General features: G+C 41.8%; 2 protein-coding genes and 1 long non-coding RNA gene across 5 annotated transcripts in view; 2 read left to right on the top strand and 1 right to left on the bottom strand.

The window, feature by feature from the left end:
* The window catches only part of LOC115009492 (DNA topoisomerase 1), a 31,090-nt gene extending 25,204 nt beyond the window's left edge, over positions 1–5,886 (bottom strand). The window contains exons 1-4 of one of the 3 annotated variants that reach the window (XM_029433485.1): positions 5,745–5,886; positions 5,396–5,527; positions 2,392–2,446; positions 1,805–1,851 (exon numbers count right to left, since the gene is read on the bottom strand). In XM_029433485.1, the coding sequence (XP_029289345.1) occupies positions 1,805–1,827 (23 nt within the window). In that variant the 5' untranslated portion in view covers positions 1,828–1,851; positions 2,392–2,446; positions 5,396–5,527; positions 5,745–5,886. The other 2 variants (XM_029433486.1, XM_029433487.1) reach the window with 2 other exon arrangements.
* Positions 4,798–6,332, top strand: LOC115009496 (uncharacterized). Its single transcript, XR_003832373.1, has 3 exons — positions 4,798–4,892; positions 5,155–5,282; positions 6,227–6,332. It is a non-coding gene; the product is annotated as an uncharacterized LOC115009496 (long non-coding RNA).
* A 1,286-nt stretch (positions 6,333–7,618) lies between these two features.
* mlycd (malonyl-CoA decarboxylase) lies at positions 7,619–18,723 on the top strand. Its single transcript, XM_029434349.1, is given in 7 exon segments — positions 7,619–7,774; positions 7,776–8,288; positions 12,137–12,249; positions 13,130–13,286; positions 13,643–13,795; positions 17,758–17,937; positions 17,939–18,723. Coding segments are annotated over 7 exon segments (1,515 nt in total). The 5' UTR covers positions 7,619–7,741; the 3' UTR covers positions 18,305–18,723.
* The last annotated feature ends 928 nt before the right edge of the window (positions 18,724–19,651 follow it).

Raw genomic sequence — 19,651 nt, 5'->3', positions numbered from 1 at the left:
AAACCCTCCTAATTAGACCCCAATGGGATGCTTCTTTCTTTAATAATGTTGCACTTGAACAAACACATTTCTAAGATCTTATTCCGTTTTTGAATTAGCCCCTACTCAACAGGCTAATAACGAGGCTGAGTAAAAGCTTAATGGCTCTTTTTCACTGGTGTCTGCGGAATAGAGAGAAACAAAAAAGATACTTAAGCACACAAAACAGAACACTGACCACAAGAAATCACACATAATTATGGTAATTAAGCAACATTATCGAAACAGTAATGAAATACTAATACTGGAGCAATTAGAAATATAAAAAAATAATTACACAACTGCAAGCTTGGATTTCCATGCAGAGTGAGGAAGTGGTGGGTAGGGAAATGCTCAAATTAAGAAATCATGACACTCTTAACCTTCGTAGTAGGCAAACTATTGGCGAGCCAAAGCGCATCTTATATTCAACACAAATTACACATATGGCAGACGCTTTGTCTCCGGTTTTTTTGTTTTGTTTACTTTGCAAGCTTAAGTGTAGAGATTTCCCAGTATAGTTGACAATGAAGGCATTTTTTAAACTGATCGGTAACGGCTTTTAATCCCCATACGGCCCTTTGTTTTACATCAATTGTCACACATGTGTTTTACTCGTAAGGCATTAATGCACAGCAACGCAACACGTGCAGCCGTAACTATCCAACTCTCCACTGCGCTGTTGGTCTCTCCTCCACTCTGCTGAGCTCCTTTGTGTGTAAGAGCAGGGGCTGAGCTCCGTGCCCGGGTGAACACGACACAACAAAATCGACAGCAAAACGCAGTATGAGACTGTTTATTTATGTTATCTACCTCATTCATGTGCACTCGTTTGCAGAGCTATTCAATTGTCAGGCAGACACATTGAATTTATTTTGATAACTTTAATGTACTTGAAGTGTGCACTGTGCAGCTGTATTATTTAGGAATATACAAGTATCGTATCAGGACTTGGTAGCAGCAGATACTTAATATTAAATTACCGTTGCCAAGCTGTTCAGTTCAACTGCTCAATGTGGAGAGAAGGAAATAAAGAGTGTGTGTGGAAATGGTCATGTTTTTTTGATATACTGCATCACTGAGCAAAATCCATAAAAAGCTATAGAAAAAAGGAGGGTGGGTCACTGCGTCCATTGACATTTACGGTCTGTGGTTCTAATAGCCTTATGTTTCTTCTCTAACTCTGCTGCGAGCCCTTAACTTTCGTCCCTGCATGAAACCTATTCAGCTAGCACAGTCGCCACCTGAGCCTTTCTGGAGGAAGAAAAACCCTTAAGGGAAACATTAAAAGCTAGAATTTAGCTAAATAGTTTTTCCAACCGACATTAACTTCAAAATGTCTTTTGTCATATTGGGTTGGGTTAAGTCCACGTCTGCGAAACAAACCATTAACAACTCTGCAGAAAACGGCTGTGAGACAAATCTGACACAGCAGGCCTTCGGCCAAAGCCGTTGTCCCAGCAACACCCAGCTGAGCATCCAACTATTCAACCCATGCATTCTCATTTATTGCTTTCCTGACAAGCTACAGATATTTGTCTTCAGTGTAGAGTAAAAAATAATTTTCTGAGGGACGGATTAACGCGTTGTATGAACTGGAATGTCTCCCCAGGGCCCTTGAACATTAAAACGCAAGAAATAAATTCCATCACCTCAGGAGGGAAGAAAGAAAAAAGGAGAAAAATCTGATTTCTGATATTCTGGCTCTATGGCAGCATGTCAATTTATTATCAAAGCCTTTAATAAGATTGTTTTTTGGTTTTATGTTTTATGACTTCATCCCTACCTCGGACTGCAGGCTGACTCCATGGTTTCAGTCTTAGGTGTCTTGACCTGAAGGGAGGACATGCATTGAGTTCAACACAGCATAACTGTGACGCAAAAACATGCACACAAGTGGCTTATTTTTTTATGGCACAATAACTGCGTTCCTCATCAGTTACATAAACAAATGTAGGCATAAAAAGTAAACTATAACACAGTCATACTGCTGGATTATCTAGGATAAGAATAAGATCATTACTTCCAATGGTCTAGGTATTGGTAGGCATGTAAATATTCCCTGCCAATGATGTGGGAATTAAATAGCACGGAGGTAACCTAGTAGGACAAGCTGTTGCGCATACTGCAGCTATGACGGTCTGAGCTGGGGTTAGTGGGTAACTGGGGCTGGAATCTTCACCCTGGTGCTAATTCCAGACAGGTCACGAGTTATAGATGGATTAACATGACCATCACAATCCTTCCTCTGGTCATGACACCAAATTGCCATTGAAATGTACTAAGTATTTGTCAGACTAAATAGGACATCTGGTTAGATTTTAGCCACATTAGCCCTGGGCAGTTTTAAGAGAAGAAAATAAAATGATTTACCTTCTTTTGAGACTTTCCATTATCAGCTTTCTCTGTAGATTTAGTAGATTTTGCACTGCTCGTCAGGATGTTAAGATGGGACAGGCAGCAAAATGAGAGTAAAGAAAAAGCTTGTTAGTAATGCGTGTCAGCAGTTAAGAGAAATATTGTAGTACTGCGGGGAGAAAGCTGCTTTTCCTTTAAACTGTTACATAACTGAATAGGCCTCTAACTAACAGACAATATTGAGCTGCACTTTTATCAAGTGTAGGCTTAAAGGGGAAAATGTGCCACTTCTTTGTGGATGCCCAATCAGTGTTGATGGTAATTGTAGCCGGTTGAAGCAATACATTCCTTAGTGTGTGCTATATTGACCCAGGAAGCGGAGTTTGCAGGTGTAAAACCTGTTGTTCTTCCTGCATTCAGCGCCGTCATTTGACGTCACAGGGACGTAGTTGGATGCAGGGAAGAACTACAGGCTATTTCAGCTTGAATTTCTAGTCTCGGCCTCTGCGTAACCCGGGGCACGCAAGCCCTAGATGGCGCTCAATAACAGAACATTCGTCTTTGCTCGTGTAGAAAACTAGCTACGTTTCCAATAGATCGTGTGCATGTGACGTCACGCTTATTTCCCAACCCGGAAGTCAGCCATGTTGGTTGGAATACACAACCAAGACAGCGGCCGTTCACGTGTGAGTTGCTGCAATGCGCCGTAATTTTCTTTGTATCTAAACGTCTAAGATTGAAAGAAAATGCCAATCGTGTGCGCAGTGTATAATTGTGGTCATAACACTACTCGTGACCCAGAGAAACAGTTCTTTAACAAAAACAACGATCCACAAAAGAGGGATGAATTGCTGTCTACCGAACGCCGTAAACTGTGGTTTAGCAACATAACTCGTGAGGATTTAACAGAAGGAAAAGCACAATTCACCCGTGTGTGTGGCGTCCACTTTATATCTGGTAAGACCTCATGCAAAAGCTATGTTTTCAATGTTTACGTTAAACATTTGTGCTTATGATATACCCGAACACTGTAAGACCTTACTTCTCCACATCGCTGGCTGGTAAATAAGACACTTTCTTTACATGTGCTGGCAGCCATTTGCTCTTTTCTTCTGTGCATGTTTTTGTTTGGCTTATTCTTGAGACTACTTCACTTGCGAAAAGCAAAGCACCAATGTGAGAACATGCTTTGCTTAATCCAGCCATACAATCACAGTGTGCGAGGATAACATCGCCGCTCTTCTCACTCACAAACCACGGCTTGAGCGGTGTATCTCGAGCTCTTTGAGAGTGATTTACACGGGCATGGACGAGCACCCTGTCATCTTTCACTGGTTTGGTAAGAAGACTACCAACCCAGCCAGAAACAAAGAAATTATAAGCATCTAAGCTCTTGTATGCCTTCATTTGAGCGTTGGTTGCCCACGACGTTTGTAGCACAAGGTAGTTCACAATATCCGGATATTCAATCGGCGGTAATGAATCTAAATCCTCAATATAATCCGACGGCTTTAGCGTGTACGGTCACGGCCGCAAATTTGGACTTTTTCTCTGAATCTTGCCTTTGCAGAGGACTCCAGAGAGTCACAATACTTTGAAGAAGTCGGAGTTGTATTGTTGTAGTAGTTTGTTTTAGATGCCATTTTTGATTTGTATATCATCCAACATGGCGTCGCACGCATACGTCACACAGTTTTGTCACGTGATTGCACACTACCTATAGCGAAAATGGCATACCAAAATGTGAACAGGATGTTACAAGTCAAAGAATTTTGCTGCGGCTGCATTGGCTGTGCAAGAGGATATGGTGGGCGGGGGGCTCTTGATTGTCAGAAGCTCTCACGCTAAGCATCCTGGTAAATGTAGGCACGGATCTGCGGGCAGGAGAATTCAGCTTTCTCTGTCAATATAGCACCCACTGAGGTATTTATTGCTTCGAATGACAACTTTACCATCAACACTGATTGGACCTCCACATACAAGGTAGCAGATCACCCGTTAACATGAGAGCATATTAGGCTAATAGATAGCTGTTAGATTCATGTCTTTGCCTGGTTATTATTATTCTAGTAAGACAACGCTATAAGATGTCACCATTCAGACAAGCGGTGTTTCTTTTCAGGTTGACCTTTCCACCCTTCAGGGCTTGATAAAACATGAAATTGAGCAGCAATTATTCCTGAGCAATGTTCATTAAAAATAATAAAAATCTGAATCACCAATTTCTAACATCAGACTATGGGAGTACAGCATTTAAAGCAAGAGGCCCTCATGAAAATGTGTCCCATGAGTTGTGCAGCTGACAAGGAGAAGTTGAACCTTAATCAGTAATTCAGAAAGGTGTGCCATGAAATAACATGAGGCCGTCACAGATAGCTGCCTGCTCTACTGCCAGTAGCACTTACAGGTGTCTATTCATCTCCCTGCTCTCATCAATTACACAATCCAATGACAGATCACTCCTCATTCATTTGTCTGCTCACATATGCATGGTAATAAACGCATCAGATATCAAGGTAAATTAATTTATTCATATGAAGATGGAGTACCCACTGTACTCAGTGAAATTAATGCATGCACTCAATGCCACTGGACCGCTTGGCAGCTCAGCCAGTTTAGCATTCTCTCAGTAACACTTGTGTGTCCGTCCTGTAGTAGCACATAATGCCATACGGCGCTCATTTTCATCTGATTCATCACAATTGTAAATGTTTGTTTATTTATCCAAATTAATTTGTCTTCACACTTCAACAACATGAAAGACAATGCTGCTTGCAGGATCGACACAAACACCAGCTTTGACGTGTGGCGCTAGCTGACGCTAAACAGATGCTGCAGTCAGGTCAAGTGCATATACCATTAAGGAGCTGCTCTAACTTGGCAACTACGACAGGGTAACTATACAGGTAATTTATTTGATAATGACACTTGATTGATTAATGATTAAGTGCAAGCTAAACTGTGTTTGTCAGCAAATCATTTATCTATCCATCTTTACTTTCTCACACACACTACTCACCTGTTCTTGATCGCATCTCCCCCGGCACCAGCGCTGTCATTATCACTTAGCCTTTTCAGCTTCGTTGTTTTGTGCTTGGCTTTCCCTTCTCCTTTAGCGTTCCTTCTCTCTTCCCATCTCTCACATGTACCTCTGTAGAGCAGTGAATATTACATAGTTGGAAGCAAATCCACTGGGGTAAAAATAAAACTAGCCCTGGATTCAGTTAGCCAATTAACTAGCTAACATTAGCTTAGAACATGTTACGTTAAAGTTATTTAGCTAAAATAAAATATTTCTTATTCCACGTTTGGCGGAACATTGCATTTCTAGTTACTGTACTAAAGTTATATTTCGTGAAAAACACAACCTTTTTAGGCGGTTCAATTCACTTGACGCTCACAGCGGAATCTCGCCCAATTCTTGGAAACGTTGAGCTCGGCACGAGTCAATTCCAGCTGAATTCTGATTGGCTGAGGAAGTTCCGGGAGTTGCCAGTTAGGTTGTGTTACACCGTATTCTGTGACCTTTCTTGACCAGGATGATGTTTTATGTTGAAGTCCGGGCTATCATAGTTTGTTTTGCCTTGCTTTGTACAGTCTCATTGTTTAGACAGTACAATGTATTGTGGACTGATGTACATTGTGATAAAAATAGTCTCAGATGTAGAGAAGATTAGACTTGACTAGTGTCCTCAGTTTGGCTCCTGATAAACCCCTTGACACAAGTTTTTCTTTCTCCAGGTATTTGGTTTGTATTATGGCAGCACATCCCCTCCTTATGTCTTCAGTATTTGTTCTCGTATTCTACGGCATCTCAACAGAGAAATTTAGTCTTTTTATGTCTTCTCAGCCCATCCTTTACTGAGGCAAGGATTTATGTCCATCAGCCCCACTTCGACCCAGACCCAGAGGAATACTACAGAAAGGCCATACTTGGCTGAAATTTTCTGGAAAGGTAACATTGTCAGTGTCAAAACTAAAATTATTATTACTTCCAACCAAATATAAATGTAAATCTATAAACCACATATATTCGTATCATAATTGTAATCTTGTCAGTTGAAACCCTCTAAATTTGAAATAACAGTATTACAAAGTTCCTCATTATAAACCAGAACAACAACGATAACAAATAGTTCAGCAATAAATGTATTTATTATATTTAACTCCACAAAAAAGTGTAACATTGAAATATAAAAAAAGACATTAAAAGGTAATTACACCTTACACAGACTGTTTTAATATTTTTATACTGCAGTTGTAATGGCAGTGGATGAGTGCCCCATATTTAATATATATATCCCAATAATTGATGTATCAGTCTATAGGGAGGCAGATCAAACATTATCAAACACAGAACAAAGGATTCATATTTTTACCTTGTATGATGGACTCCAATAGAGGAGGGGGCTTTGACTTACTGGGAAATGTACTGAGCGAGGTCCACTATGGTGGACTGCAGGAACTTTTTTTGTGCAGTTTTTCCTCTGCAAAGCCTACTGTATTCTCACAGACTGGAATAAGACACATCAAAAGGCCAATACAAAAACAATATATTTGCTTTATAAATAATTTTACAGTGGCTGTAGATAATGGGGATTATAGTAATCTATCTCAGTCTGTCATGGTGACTAAACTGTTATTTGTTGTTTTCTTTAGAAGTTACGGATCCTAGAATAAAACATATCAAAATAAACAATAACACATTGGTATATGAAAATCACAAAATAAGATTAAAATATAAGCTTTTATTTCATTTCATGTTTAAATTACAACACCCCATTACCTTATTTGATTGATATAAAGTCTTGGTCTGATTTCTGAATATATATTTCCGAGCAAACAAAGAAATTGTATACAGTCATCAACCGTGAACTCTGTTATCAGTATGAGCAGTTTAATACAAATTAAGACATTTGCTAAAGACACAAAATATTGACAAAGAAACAAATGCTTAAAATGTTTGAAATACCAGCTATTTAAATGTTACTAACTATAAGGAAACTCCTTTCAAACCAGAAGTTCAATACCAGGGCTGCCACCATTGAGACATTTAATAATGAGTCTCGAATTTATAATGCTACAGAAAAACTTCCCCAGATTAGGTTTACTGTTCACACAGATGCCTCGGTAGTTATTAGGGTCGAAATTATCTCCGGTTTTGAAAATGGGTGTGATTCCAATAAGTCATTGTACACTGTGGCCTGTGTTCTCATATGCAACCTTCATACCACCTGTCATGGACCTCCAGTCTAACATTCATACTTGATAGCTGTACTGTCTCTTTAAGAGACCCGGAAACGGTTCCCTCCTGTGTGTTCACTGGTCGCGGGTTCCAAACAGACAGCTGAGCTCTCTCCCAGCGATGATATCCCATCCTGCTATATGGGCTTTTCGGAAGCAGTGTGAGGTGCTGGCGACACAGAGCTGTCCTCAGAGCGGCTCTGAAGGCCTCGGACGTCAGCGGCTGTCGTTGGTACTCGACCCCAATTCGTGGCGTTGTCACGGGCATGGAGGAGATATTGGCGAGGGTCGTTGCCCCTTTACCCACATACGAAACGAGAGACAAATCCCCTCCTCCTCCCGAGTCGAACAGCTTGGAGTTCATGCACTTCTACGGCAGTCTAGCAAAAGAAGACAAACTCGGCTTCCTAACGAAGTTGTCCCAAGACTTTGGAGTAGACCACAAAAGCGTTTCAGAGCTCGCTGTGAAGCTGTTGGATACTCAGTTACGAGACTTGGCGACCATTTTGCAAGTTGAAGACAGGCTGCGGTACGGCTTGACCCCCCGTTATAAACAGTTGATTAATCATATAAGCAGGGTCGAGGGGGGAGTGAAGTTTCTGGTGGATCTCCGTGCCGATGTGCTTGAAATTATCTCATCAAAAGCTAGCGAGAGTCCGCACATCAGGGTAATGCTTTTGTTTACATTTTCTACGGGTGCTCGCACGTGTCAAGTAGTGCAGTTCGCGTTTAGGCATTTGGCACCTTTGCCCGAACAGCTTAACCTGAATGTTCTGTCATTTAGAAACATTGTATGTGGCATATTTGACCAGCATTAACATTAGGCTGAGTATAGCTGGTTACACAACTCGCCCCCACACTGAGGCACAGACTACCCTCCTTGCTCCCATCACATGGCTCACATTTCGTCACAGCTTGAGTGGCAATGCCCTTTACCCCAGTTTACTTTCCATACCAAACTAAAAGGAACTAAATTCGTGTTTAGGATGCTTTTGCAAATAGATATTTGGCAAAAGACACTGTCAAGATCCATTGCAGGGCTTCCTTCATATTTCCTGCTCATCTTGTCTGGACAGATCCATTTGCAGTATACTTAAGAGCTGTCTTCCACTGTCGCTGTAACGCACTTGTGTTAAAAAAGACCCTATAATAATATTTCATTCTATACATTAAGAGGCAAGAGCTACTCTGCTGGAGCAACAAGGTGAACGAGCTGAATATAAATCAGGAATGTAATTAATATTTGTTAATGATTTGTTTGAAGACAAATAGAAATGAAAGGCAGTGGAGAGAAAAACCTAAAATCTTCCATCACACAGACACGGTCTCCATGCTCTTTGCCCCTTTTAATGGCACATTTTTGGAAAAACTACCCTTTCCACTCATTGTTGAGTAATTCATGTCCAGTCAAAAATAATCTAGTTTAGCACTGGAGTGTAGGAGTTTCCATGCAAACCTTGGGTTTTGAGTGGAGTATTTTTTCAGATGGTTAGCTGGCTGTCCTGTTAATCCCATGCACATATTTTGTTCAAGAATACAAATTAAGTCTTTGGTTTAATCTCATTTAAAGGTTGCACTGGTTCCCCCCCCCCCCCCCCCCCCCCCCCCACAAAGCACAAATCTATACAAAGTATGATATGTAGGAAGAGTATTTAACTTTCCTACTAACATGTCTTAAGAGTGCAGCTATAATTAAAGCGCACCAAAAGATGCATAACTAACTATGTTCTTCCTGCAGTATTTGGTTGTCGACAAGAGGAAACAGGATATATGTTTTTTTTCATGAATTAATTTTTAGGTTGGCAAATGTTACACAACCATGTTTATTACCCATCTTGTGTTTTTTAAGTTGGCTCAGGCTGTATCTCTGAGTTGGAGTCATACTGAGTCACTGTTTGAAGCTGCATTTATAAATGGACTAGTGGCTTGCAGGGTGGAGAATTGCTATTTGTGTGTTACAGGCTGCTAGCAGGTCTTTTATTAAAACAACAGTATGAGCAAAAACCCCTGTATGTATAGTAGATGGAGACATAATAAGTACAAAACCGCACCATCTACAAAAATGCCTTGTTTTTGTATTGGAAAACACATTTTTTTGGCTGACTAATCCAAAGCAAATGCTTCTTCTGTCATCGTTGAAACGCTGTGTTCTATTTTCTCAAACACACTAGATGAAATGCAAACTGCTGATTTGTGAAGTTGTGCTGAGATGCAATAATCCAGATTACAAAACTGATGTCTGCGCCATGAAAAGCTTTAATGGTCAAACTAAATCTGCCCTGTTTAAGATTGTTTGGGGCCATTTAAAGCAAGCTTACTTACTGGATCCTGATTTGAAAGGTTTTATATAATCTTTTTAGTCCGTTTGTATGTTTTGTTTTGCTTTGGAATAAACCTTAATAGGATTTTTCATCGTCAGAGGACTTGTAGCCTCTTCTCTTCTGCTCAACACGTATTGTATTCCTGCGGAGAGGTTTTTCAGTTGCATTTCATCTCCACAAGCGAGGCCCACTGAGACCTTTTGTAGGTTAAAAAGGTCTCCGCTACCTACAGAGTTCTTGTCCTGAGTGCTGAACGCCTTGGTCTTGGGGGTCCACAGCAATCTTTTTCTTGTTATTGGCAGAATTGATTGAGCTACAAATGTGAAAAGGTCATGGTGAATATAAAGCTTTGTGTACATGTATTGACAGTATGTGCATACTAGGGGAGAGAAACGCTTGCATTCAAAAAATGACGCAGATAATCAATGAAGCACAGAAACATGGAGGGAAAGATATGACACAATTTACTAAAGTAATGAAAGTTTGGATTTATCAAGGCTGCAAATACTGAGGTTCTTGCAAGTGTCGGTTTGAATTCTATGCTAGATTAGTCTCTCTTTGTTGGGTAATTGATTTTTGACGTTCCTCCTCATTCCTTCTACCTCCCGGGCTTTTTATTCCTGTTCACCTCTGCACAAACTGAGTGGATGAAAGATGTAAAGACGAGTCAGAGACGTCGTTTTAGTTGTCTTCTTGCGATTTCAGTATCGGTGAGGCTATTGTTTTCCCCACATACAGGCTGCCAGGCTGACAAGTGGCACCCAGCCTACTGGAGTAAAAGTATTGGCACACTCTGAGGTTGACCTGTGAACACTTTGGCAGACTGTGGTCATTTGGCCTTGGATAGACGGAGTGTTCCTTTCAGGCACTGCAGTTTCAATCGCTCTCTATAATCACAAAATAACTGCAGCTCAAGGTAACAGGCTGTATCAGCTCACAGCATCAGAGCCTCACTGCATTGATACAGCTCCAGTGTCAAAAACTATTGCTTAATTTTCTTTCTAATGGAGTGCAGGATTTTCTTCTTTTCCCTTTCCTCCTTTCCTCTCCTAACCTCAGGCTTTCGACCCTTCCATTTCTAAAGACTTCATCTTCTGCTAGGTCAATGGAATACACATTTCAGTTTGGCCTTCCTTTTGTGTGGGTGAGAATTGGCTACCCAAGGCAGAGGCTGCACTCTCAAGGGTTGATTATGCGCTGCGTTTTGTAAAACTTTTGCTTCTGAGGGTTACTTTTGATTTACTCCTCGCCCTAGCGTAAAACCTCTCAACCATAGAGATGAATAATGCAGCGCCTGATTCATTTTGTGTGGCAGAATTTCAAAATTTGGTTTTTATAGTTTTATTTTCGCAGAGAATTTCAGCCAGTGGCTTTTACACCATGACTGTACTTGAGCTTGTTTGTATTAGCTATTATTATAACCGACAAGCCGGCATTAAAGTAAGCCCAAAGTGAAGTCCTACTATGGAACAGCCAATATAAGATGTATTTATGTGCGCGGGCGTGTTTGAGTGCGTGCACCGCGTGCGCTTGTTTGTGTGTCTGCAAGAGATTTGCTTTAAATGAAGTCTGACCTTTGTGGGAGAACAGGCCTGCTTTGAAATGGCAAGTTGTTCATTGAAGTGCCTTCTCTACACCCATTGCAAGCTCAAACAAATCACTACTCATAATGTGAAAACATTCAAACAGCATACAGACACCCAGGGGACCATACACCCCGCAGTGTGTAAGATGCCAGTATGGGATTGTTTATAACCACCAGAAAAACATGAGCAACTTGGCTGTCAGTCAATAAGTTGGCACTTGTGAGATTTCTCCAAATAAATAAGGCATGTAAGGCTGAATTTCTTTAATAGTCCTATGAAAGCTGCGATTTCTAGAGAATACTTTTATGGTGTTTCGTCTTTATGAGATGGGAGATCAATCAACAGTGAAAGGACAGTGCTCAACTTCATGTATCAAAGCCCATGACCTGTTTTTCCTCATGTAAATAAAAGATTGACCTGCATACTAGCGTTGTATGTATACATCATATAGTGCCTGCACTATTATGAAATACAAATGCACCATCCTGCTTTCTTTTCCAGACGGCCCGGCTGCTGAGCTGGCTCAACAAAGGAAAGAATTTGGTGAATTTTCAATTATCAGCTGGACGTGGATGTTAATTCTAAACTCTCCCCTTCTTTCTCTCCCAGGACCTGAATGGCACGCTGAAGAGCTTGCTGTCTGAGTGGTTCTCTGTAGGTCTGCTCCGACTGGAGAGAATCACCTGGCAGTCGCCCTGCGAGATCCTGCAGAAGATCAGCCAGTAAGGACTTTCATGCTCCTTCATACTGTGCCTTTCTTCTTTCTTACTTTCTTTCTGTCTCTCCCTCTTTCAATTCATCACAATCTCTTTTCTCTTTATAGCACAGTAATGAAAACTGACCGTTTGCTAAACCCCTCCCCTGAACAATGATTGTCCAATCATAGCTTGACAGACGTAACCAGACACTTCTCCACATGCCCAAAAACAGCGTGCATGGCATTTAAGTTTTAATTTAGCCTTTCCAAAACCAAAAGAGCAAAAGTGGAAGGAATGGGTTAAACAGTGTGTTGAACTTAAGCAGCAACCACCGGCTCTGAACAGTGAAGCCGATGCAGAAGTGCGTTAAACCTGCACTCTTGCTAATGGCCAGCAGGGGGCGACTCCACTGCTTGCAAAAAAGTCTATGAGAACATTGCTTCTCACTTGATTTAGTACACAGGACCGTTGTTTCTCGGGCTGCACGATATGAAGAAAATATGTGATCTAATGTTGAATATTGCAATAACGATATTATATTTACATTTGAAAGTTTTTGGCTAATACTCAAACTCAAAAAGTTGCTGCAGTCTTTCACGATGTATTTATCGCGGAAGTTAACACCACGATGACTATTTCTAATTAGAATTCTTTTTTTACAATTTATTGTGCAGCCTGGTTGTTTCATGAGTACAATGAGCTATACATTAAAATCCTGCTTTTGTCTACCTCTGTCTGAAATAAATGACCCAGTGTTTCAACGATGACTAATAATCTTGAAAGGAAAATCTGCCCTTTTCTCACTGTCATAACAATGTCAGCTGTGGCAACAGTAACTAAGGAGGGCGGGGCTTAGCGAGCGGTTAATTGAAAACCGAAAGACTAACTGTCACCCGTTTGCCAGGTATGAGGCAGTGCACCCTGTACGGAACTGGAGTGACCTGAAGCGCAGAGTGGGGCCATATCGCCGTTGTTATGCCTTCACCCATGCGGCCATGCCAGTAGAACCTCTGGTTGTGCTACACGTGGCCCTCACTGAAGACATCTCGGATAACATTCAGGTTAGAAGAAACTGCAGGCTGTTGTAATGGTTTGTCTTACTGTACCACACCTTGGAGGATAGTTAAACATCTGGGATTTACGACTTTGTTCCTCCTCTCGGCTGACAAATGGATTATTGCTGTGTGTAAAACAATACGGAGACTTTTTAAACTGCATATCCCTCTGGGAGCAGCCTCCACAGTGCTTACTCACTTTACTTATAGCGAGGGAGGAAAAGGGGGTTTGACAACACTATATCCATAGTTTTCTCCAGCAGCTCTGACTTGGCTATAAGAGACTCCTGAGCCAAGAGAATGGGATTGTATCTGGATGAGTGACTCGACAAAAATGTGTGTTCTCTTTTTCTCTCTCTTAGAGCATCGTCCGCGAGTTCGCCACTCTCGACTCCGAGGAGGACGTGAATAAGATAAATGCAGCCATCTTCTACTCCATCTCCTCCACCCAGGCTGGCCTTCAAGGGGTGGAGCTGGGAAACTACCTCATCAAGAGGGTGGTGCGAGAACTACAGGTGAGTGCGGCTGGGATACGCAATGTAGTGTACATTGGTCAGCAAAAAGAACTGTCGATGCACCATTTAATAAATATAATAAAGTTTTTTTTTTCTCTCGATTCAAACACTGGCCTCTGCTTAAACTGCACGTCTTCTTCAATTGCTATTATTCATACTCTTTGAAATAACTATTAAAAAGATGGAATGTGATTACAATTCAGGGATGAAAATAATTCTGCTGTGATGTTCTGATGAACTTTCTGCGTCGCATATTATCTAATTTGAAAAGATGTTTTCATTTGGACATGAGAGATGAGGCAATAGAGTTATTGCATTTTGTTTTGCTAATTAAAACGCTGTGAAGTTAGAGCCAAAGCCATTGTACAATACTGTAAAAAAGGAGAATTAATTTAATCTATTTTTATTTGAATTCCTCTAAAGACGTGACTTTGGTAAAACGGAGGGAAAGTTATACATGTTATGTATTAACTATTAAGCAGTCTTATCGGTGACTCTTTTAAACCACCTTGTCCCAATATAGCGATACATAACACCATATCCTTGACAGTGCGCACATGACTCATGCACAGATACAGCTGTTGATTCCCGCAGAGCTCCTCAGCTCCTCCCTTATGGTGTCGGAGCAAATCGTGTTGTTCGTGCACTCAGGATGTTTCACATAGTATGACTCACCTGCTGAATTCAATTAAAAGGCTTTATGGTAACCTTCAGGTGTGGCCCAGCTGGCACAACATTATTCCAGCGAGAAATGTAGCTGTGGCGGGCTCGGTAAATCATAAATCTCTCGCTGATTCTAGCACTTATTTATTCACACATGAATGCATGCACACATCAACAGAGAAGTAGTCACTAGACGGGCAGTAATGAAATCTCCTTCATCCCTCTCAATAAGCGCAGAAGAGCCCTTCATGTCGGGCCTCTCCAGCTCGCACTTGTTAAACGAACATTGAATGAACATCAAAAGCCACTCTACCCAACAGATGAGAAGTAGGTATTTTACAGTGTATCCTCGTACACATCAGATCTCAGAGCTTTAAGATACGTCCACTTTAGTGACAGTGACTGTTTTGATTAGTGCAAGATTTTCACTTATTTGCATTTTTATTAATGGCAACATACGTTTCAGAGAGCTCAGCAGATATTGGGTTGTGTTTCCTGCTTTACCATTGAACTGTTTGTGTCCGAGGTTGGAAAGTAGGTTATGTAATTGCATGGTGTTGTAAACGCCTCACAGATCTCTATACTACTATAAAAGCACAGATCAGTAACTAATAAACGGTGATGTTGGGGGAAAAAGAATTAGAGACAGTTTCTACAAACAAAATGCTCTCTGTATTATCTTTATTATGATTAATACAGTCCATGGTTCTTAGGGACTAAAGGTATCCGTTTTGCTGGGTCTGTTTGCTTGTATATACATATTTATATTGAAATGAATGAATAAATCAAATGAATGAATAAATCAATCTTCCATTTATGACATTGATATATTTGTATATAATAATATAATATTATAAAATAATAAAATATTCCACTAAAGCCTGAGATGGCAGTTACTGCTTCTCTGCTAAGTTAATAACCTTCGCTTTAGAGCTAACCAACCCAACAAAGGCAACGAGTAGTAGCCAATCAGAGGCAGAGTAGGACGTATCATGCCTTCACCATAGTAGTTGTTCTGCATAATAATTAGACATGTGCTTCTGTGTGTTGCACGGAGAGTGCTTATTTTTGGAGAAATGGGTGTTTGTTTTTGGGATAACGGGCTGTCTGACAAATGGGCTTTCAGTCTAATGGGACATTTATAGGAATATTGGGCCGTCCCCCTCACTAGCTATCTCTTGGCTCTCTTGCTTTTGCTGTCTAAATGGCTGGTAGAGAGCACAGCTAAATACGGCTTCCAGAGCAGATTACTAAAACAGAGACTCATTTTACATGCTTTTTTTGAACAGAATCCTAGAAGCAAGCAAACTCAATTTTGACTGAATATGTAGCTACTGCATTTTTCATACCTCAGGATGCTTTTATCTAAAGCAACCCATGAGAACAATCATTTTTTTATATGACCTGAGTGGGAATGGAACCCCTGACCCCGACAGTGTAAATGCAATGCTCTACACTGGAAGCTGGGAAGCTTCCCAAAACCTCACTCTGCAGAGGCCCTAGCTTTCTGACAGGGCTTTACCTTACAGAAAGGTGAAGAAAGGACCAGCGCAGCCACAGAGGGACCACTATGATGATGGATAGATGATAGAGTGGAAAAGATAAGGTCACAGTTGTGATTTAAGGTGAAGGGAGGAGGTCTTGCTTGTCTTTGTAGATTGGCCCCTAGAGCACAGGTCTGGCATTGGCTCCTCTTTTCCTCTGTATCCTTTCCTCCCTTCATCCAGCACCCAGCAGTTAAAAGTAGCAGTTGGAGTGAAGAAGGTGAGATCATGATACAGTAGAGAGAGAGAGAAGAAACAGAAGGGGCAGAAGAAGAAAAAAAAAAAAGGCTGGATTTTGTAGTGACGGGAGGGCGAAATCACGGATGAAGAAAGGAAAACAATGTTGCCGAATGACTTGTCTCTCCAGGGGTTGTCTGACACTTTCATTTTTATCCCCAGCCACTTTCAATCCTCCGCCTGCCACATCGCTCAGTCACTTATCAACCCAGATGCAGATGCACGAAGATGGGCAGGGAAGAGGGGGAGGATTCTGTTGAGAGGAGAGGGTAGCGGGGTGGAAGAGAACTCGTGAGATAGGTGGGTGGTGGAGACGAGACACAGACATGGGGGAGAAGCGAGAGAGAGATGAAGACAGGTATTAAAGGTGAGAGTGCAAGAGACTGAGGAGGAGGAGGATAGAATAAGAGGGACGGAGGAGGATCATCCATCTCCATCAGCGGGGCAGGATCGTGAAACAATGGAGTTGATTTGTAATGTCGTCCCTGTCTGAGGAACTGAAGACCTGAGCAGCAGCCGGAGCGCAAGAAAAATAAAATGTTGCTTTGGTTTTCGATACTGAGGTGGAGCGTTCATCTCCTTTATTTCCACCGTTGCGGAGTTAGTGCCCCTGCATTCTGATGGGGATCAAATCTCTGCTGCCTGTCATCTGTTTATTTGTTTTACACCCTCACCTTGTTTTCTCATCCCCACCCTAGTTTGTTTTCCTCTCTTTAAGCTGGTTGAGGCAGGTTGAGGCAATTCTGCGTTGAAGTGTCTCCACATGCATGTAAATTATCTGCAACTTAAAAAAAAAAGGGATTATCTTTTCAACCCTTAAATGTAAAAACTGCACACCATAGGTCTTTAAAAACGTGTTCCGTATTAAACACGGGTTGGGTTAGAAATAGCATTACTTCTTCACTTTCAGAACGTAATATAAATCATAAATATGTTTTTGCCATTGAGGAATTTTGTTGACAGAACTTGAAAAATGTATATATATCTCAAAGTAGCTTTTTACACATTATGTTTATGCATATTGCAATATGTTACACTCAAGCTATTGTTGTAACTGCTCAGTGACTAACACTTAACAAATATGTCAGCACAGTATGACCTGAGCTAGCATCGCCAAACTCCTGCTCCAGTTCTGCTTCTGAATTATCTGACTGATCACTTTGCATAGAAATATCTTCTTTCAGACTGGTGTTGAATTTCAGACTTGTCCTAAAAACCCTCAAACATCCAAGAAAGTGCTGCTCTGCAGTGTGCCCGACACACTAATGCTGCACCATCATGTTACTGTGACGTGAGCAAACTTTTCAGTTTATAGTAACCGTGACTTAAAATTAGTCCAAATTGGAAAACGCCACCTGCTTCCTGTGTACTGTGAACAGAACAGAAATATTTAAAGCAATATAAGGGAGTTCAGGCTGTATTAGATAGAGTGTACAATGGCCATGGGTCTCTAAAGACCTGAAGTATGTGTATAAAAGTGTAACTCTACGTCCCTCCCTCTCTCCTCTTGTCTTTCAGAGCGAGTTCCCTCACATGGCCCAGTTCTCCAGTTTGTCTCCGATCCCGGGCTTCTCCTCCTGGCTCCAAGGCCTGCTCAGCCAGTACAGGAAGGAAGGCCGGGGCTCTGACCTCCTCTCTGAGCAGGAGTGGAAGGAGGTGGAACAGGCCACTGACTCGGCCCCGGGGACCCCGGCCACCTGAGGCCCTTCGCAAGCTAATCACCACCAGCGAGTGGATGCGCTCTGAGCACCTGACGCGTGTCCTGGAGCCCGTCCTGATGCGTCTCTGTGCCTGGTACCTCTACGGTGAGAAGAGGCGAGGCTGCGCTCTCAACCCAGTGGCCAACTTCCACCTGCAGAACGGCGCCACCATGTGGCGGCTCAACTGGAACGCTGACACCAGCCCTAGGGGCGTGGCGAACTCCTGCGGCATCATGGTGAACTATCGTTACTTCCTGAGCGAGACTTCTAAAAACAGCGCCCTTTACCTGCAGAATAAGGTCATCACTGCATCAGAGCCGGTGCTCGGGCTGGTGTCCCAATTTCAGAAAATCAGCAAACTGTGAGAGACTTCAGGATGCACCCAAACCTCTGTTCTGTTAGATGGCACTTTGTCATTAATACATCATTTAACATTAAAAGAAAAAACATGATATTCAAATGTCCAAACAGAAAAGAAAACTGCTTTAGAAGCACCCTGAACGGACGTCGCCAATGATATTTTTGATTTGAAATTAGAACATTTCTCACGTGACGGTTCATCCCATATCCTGCATGTATTGTATAGGTTAGGCTCCCCGCCTCATGGGGCTTCTGGTTGGAGCCATTTGATATTGTGTAAGTGCCCGGCTGAGAGACTGTGGCTAATGAAGCACGAGGCATCTATCAATGCTTTACATGTTCATGGATAACAGTGTGTGTAATGGTAACGCAGGAGCAATGAGGGAGCGCAGCTACTGGAATAAATGATGTTAAGATTCTTTCATTTGGCTGAACTGTCTCACTGCAAACATGTTGATGAATGGGAGGATATTGGATGCTTTTTTCTTTTTTCTTGAGTAGAGTTTATTTACACCTGCTGTTACACTGCTTATTGCCACTAAAGCTCAATACACAAAGGCATGAAATCACCGGCTGGAAATATTAGTTCATTTCAAATAACTCTAAACAAAACCAGTATTTTTTCTGCCTGCCGTGCTACTCATATTTTACAGTCGACTGTGCTCATTCTGAACCACTGGGCTCGACCCTCCTGGTGCCTCATTTCAAGTGATTTCTTTGATAATTTTGCCCACACACACACACATACACACACACACACTCTCACACTCTCACACTCTCACACTCTCCAGAGAGCCATCGCTGATGTTCCGACTGCTCTGTACAGGTGCCAAGCAGGGCTCATATCAGCCCACACTCCATTGTTGTGAAATAATATATCACAGCAAGTTGACTGTGAAATTACATTTTATCTCTCCAAGGAGCCAAACTTTCTTTTCTTTTTTTCCCTCTCTCTGTCCACCCCCCTCCCCCCTTTTCTCTCCCTGTGCCGCTCTGTGTCCTAGAAACTAATGGAGTGAGAAATAAAGTTAAAGTAAATGGCTAGATGGATGGTGTTCAGTTGTGAAGGAAGGGGAGGTGAATAAAGAAGCATATAAAGGACAGTTGTTTAAAGGATGCCCTTGACAGACGGTGTATTGGAGACGACGAGAGACCAGTACCTCTCGGTGTGTGTGTGTGTGTGTGTGGGGACACTGTCACGCCATCTCACAATAGACAAGCACACTTATGGTATGGGTTGCCATGGAAACAACAATGACATATTCCAGACCCGCTGCTGGCAGCTCGGGCTCGTTTCCAGTCACCTTTACCCAAGAACGACCAACGGTAGTGACCACAGCGGTTTGGGTTAA

This window comes from Cottoperca gobio, chromosome 6 (genome assembly GCF_900634415.1).
Source record: "Cottoperca gobio chromosome 6, fCotGob3.1, whole genome shotgun sequence".
NCBI classification, from domain to species: Eukaryota; Metazoa; Chordata; class Actinopteri; order Perciformes; family Bovichtidae; genus Cottoperca; species Cottoperca gobio.
Note: the sequence above shows the minus strand (reverse complement) of the source record. Positions and strands in the feature narration are given on the sequence as shown.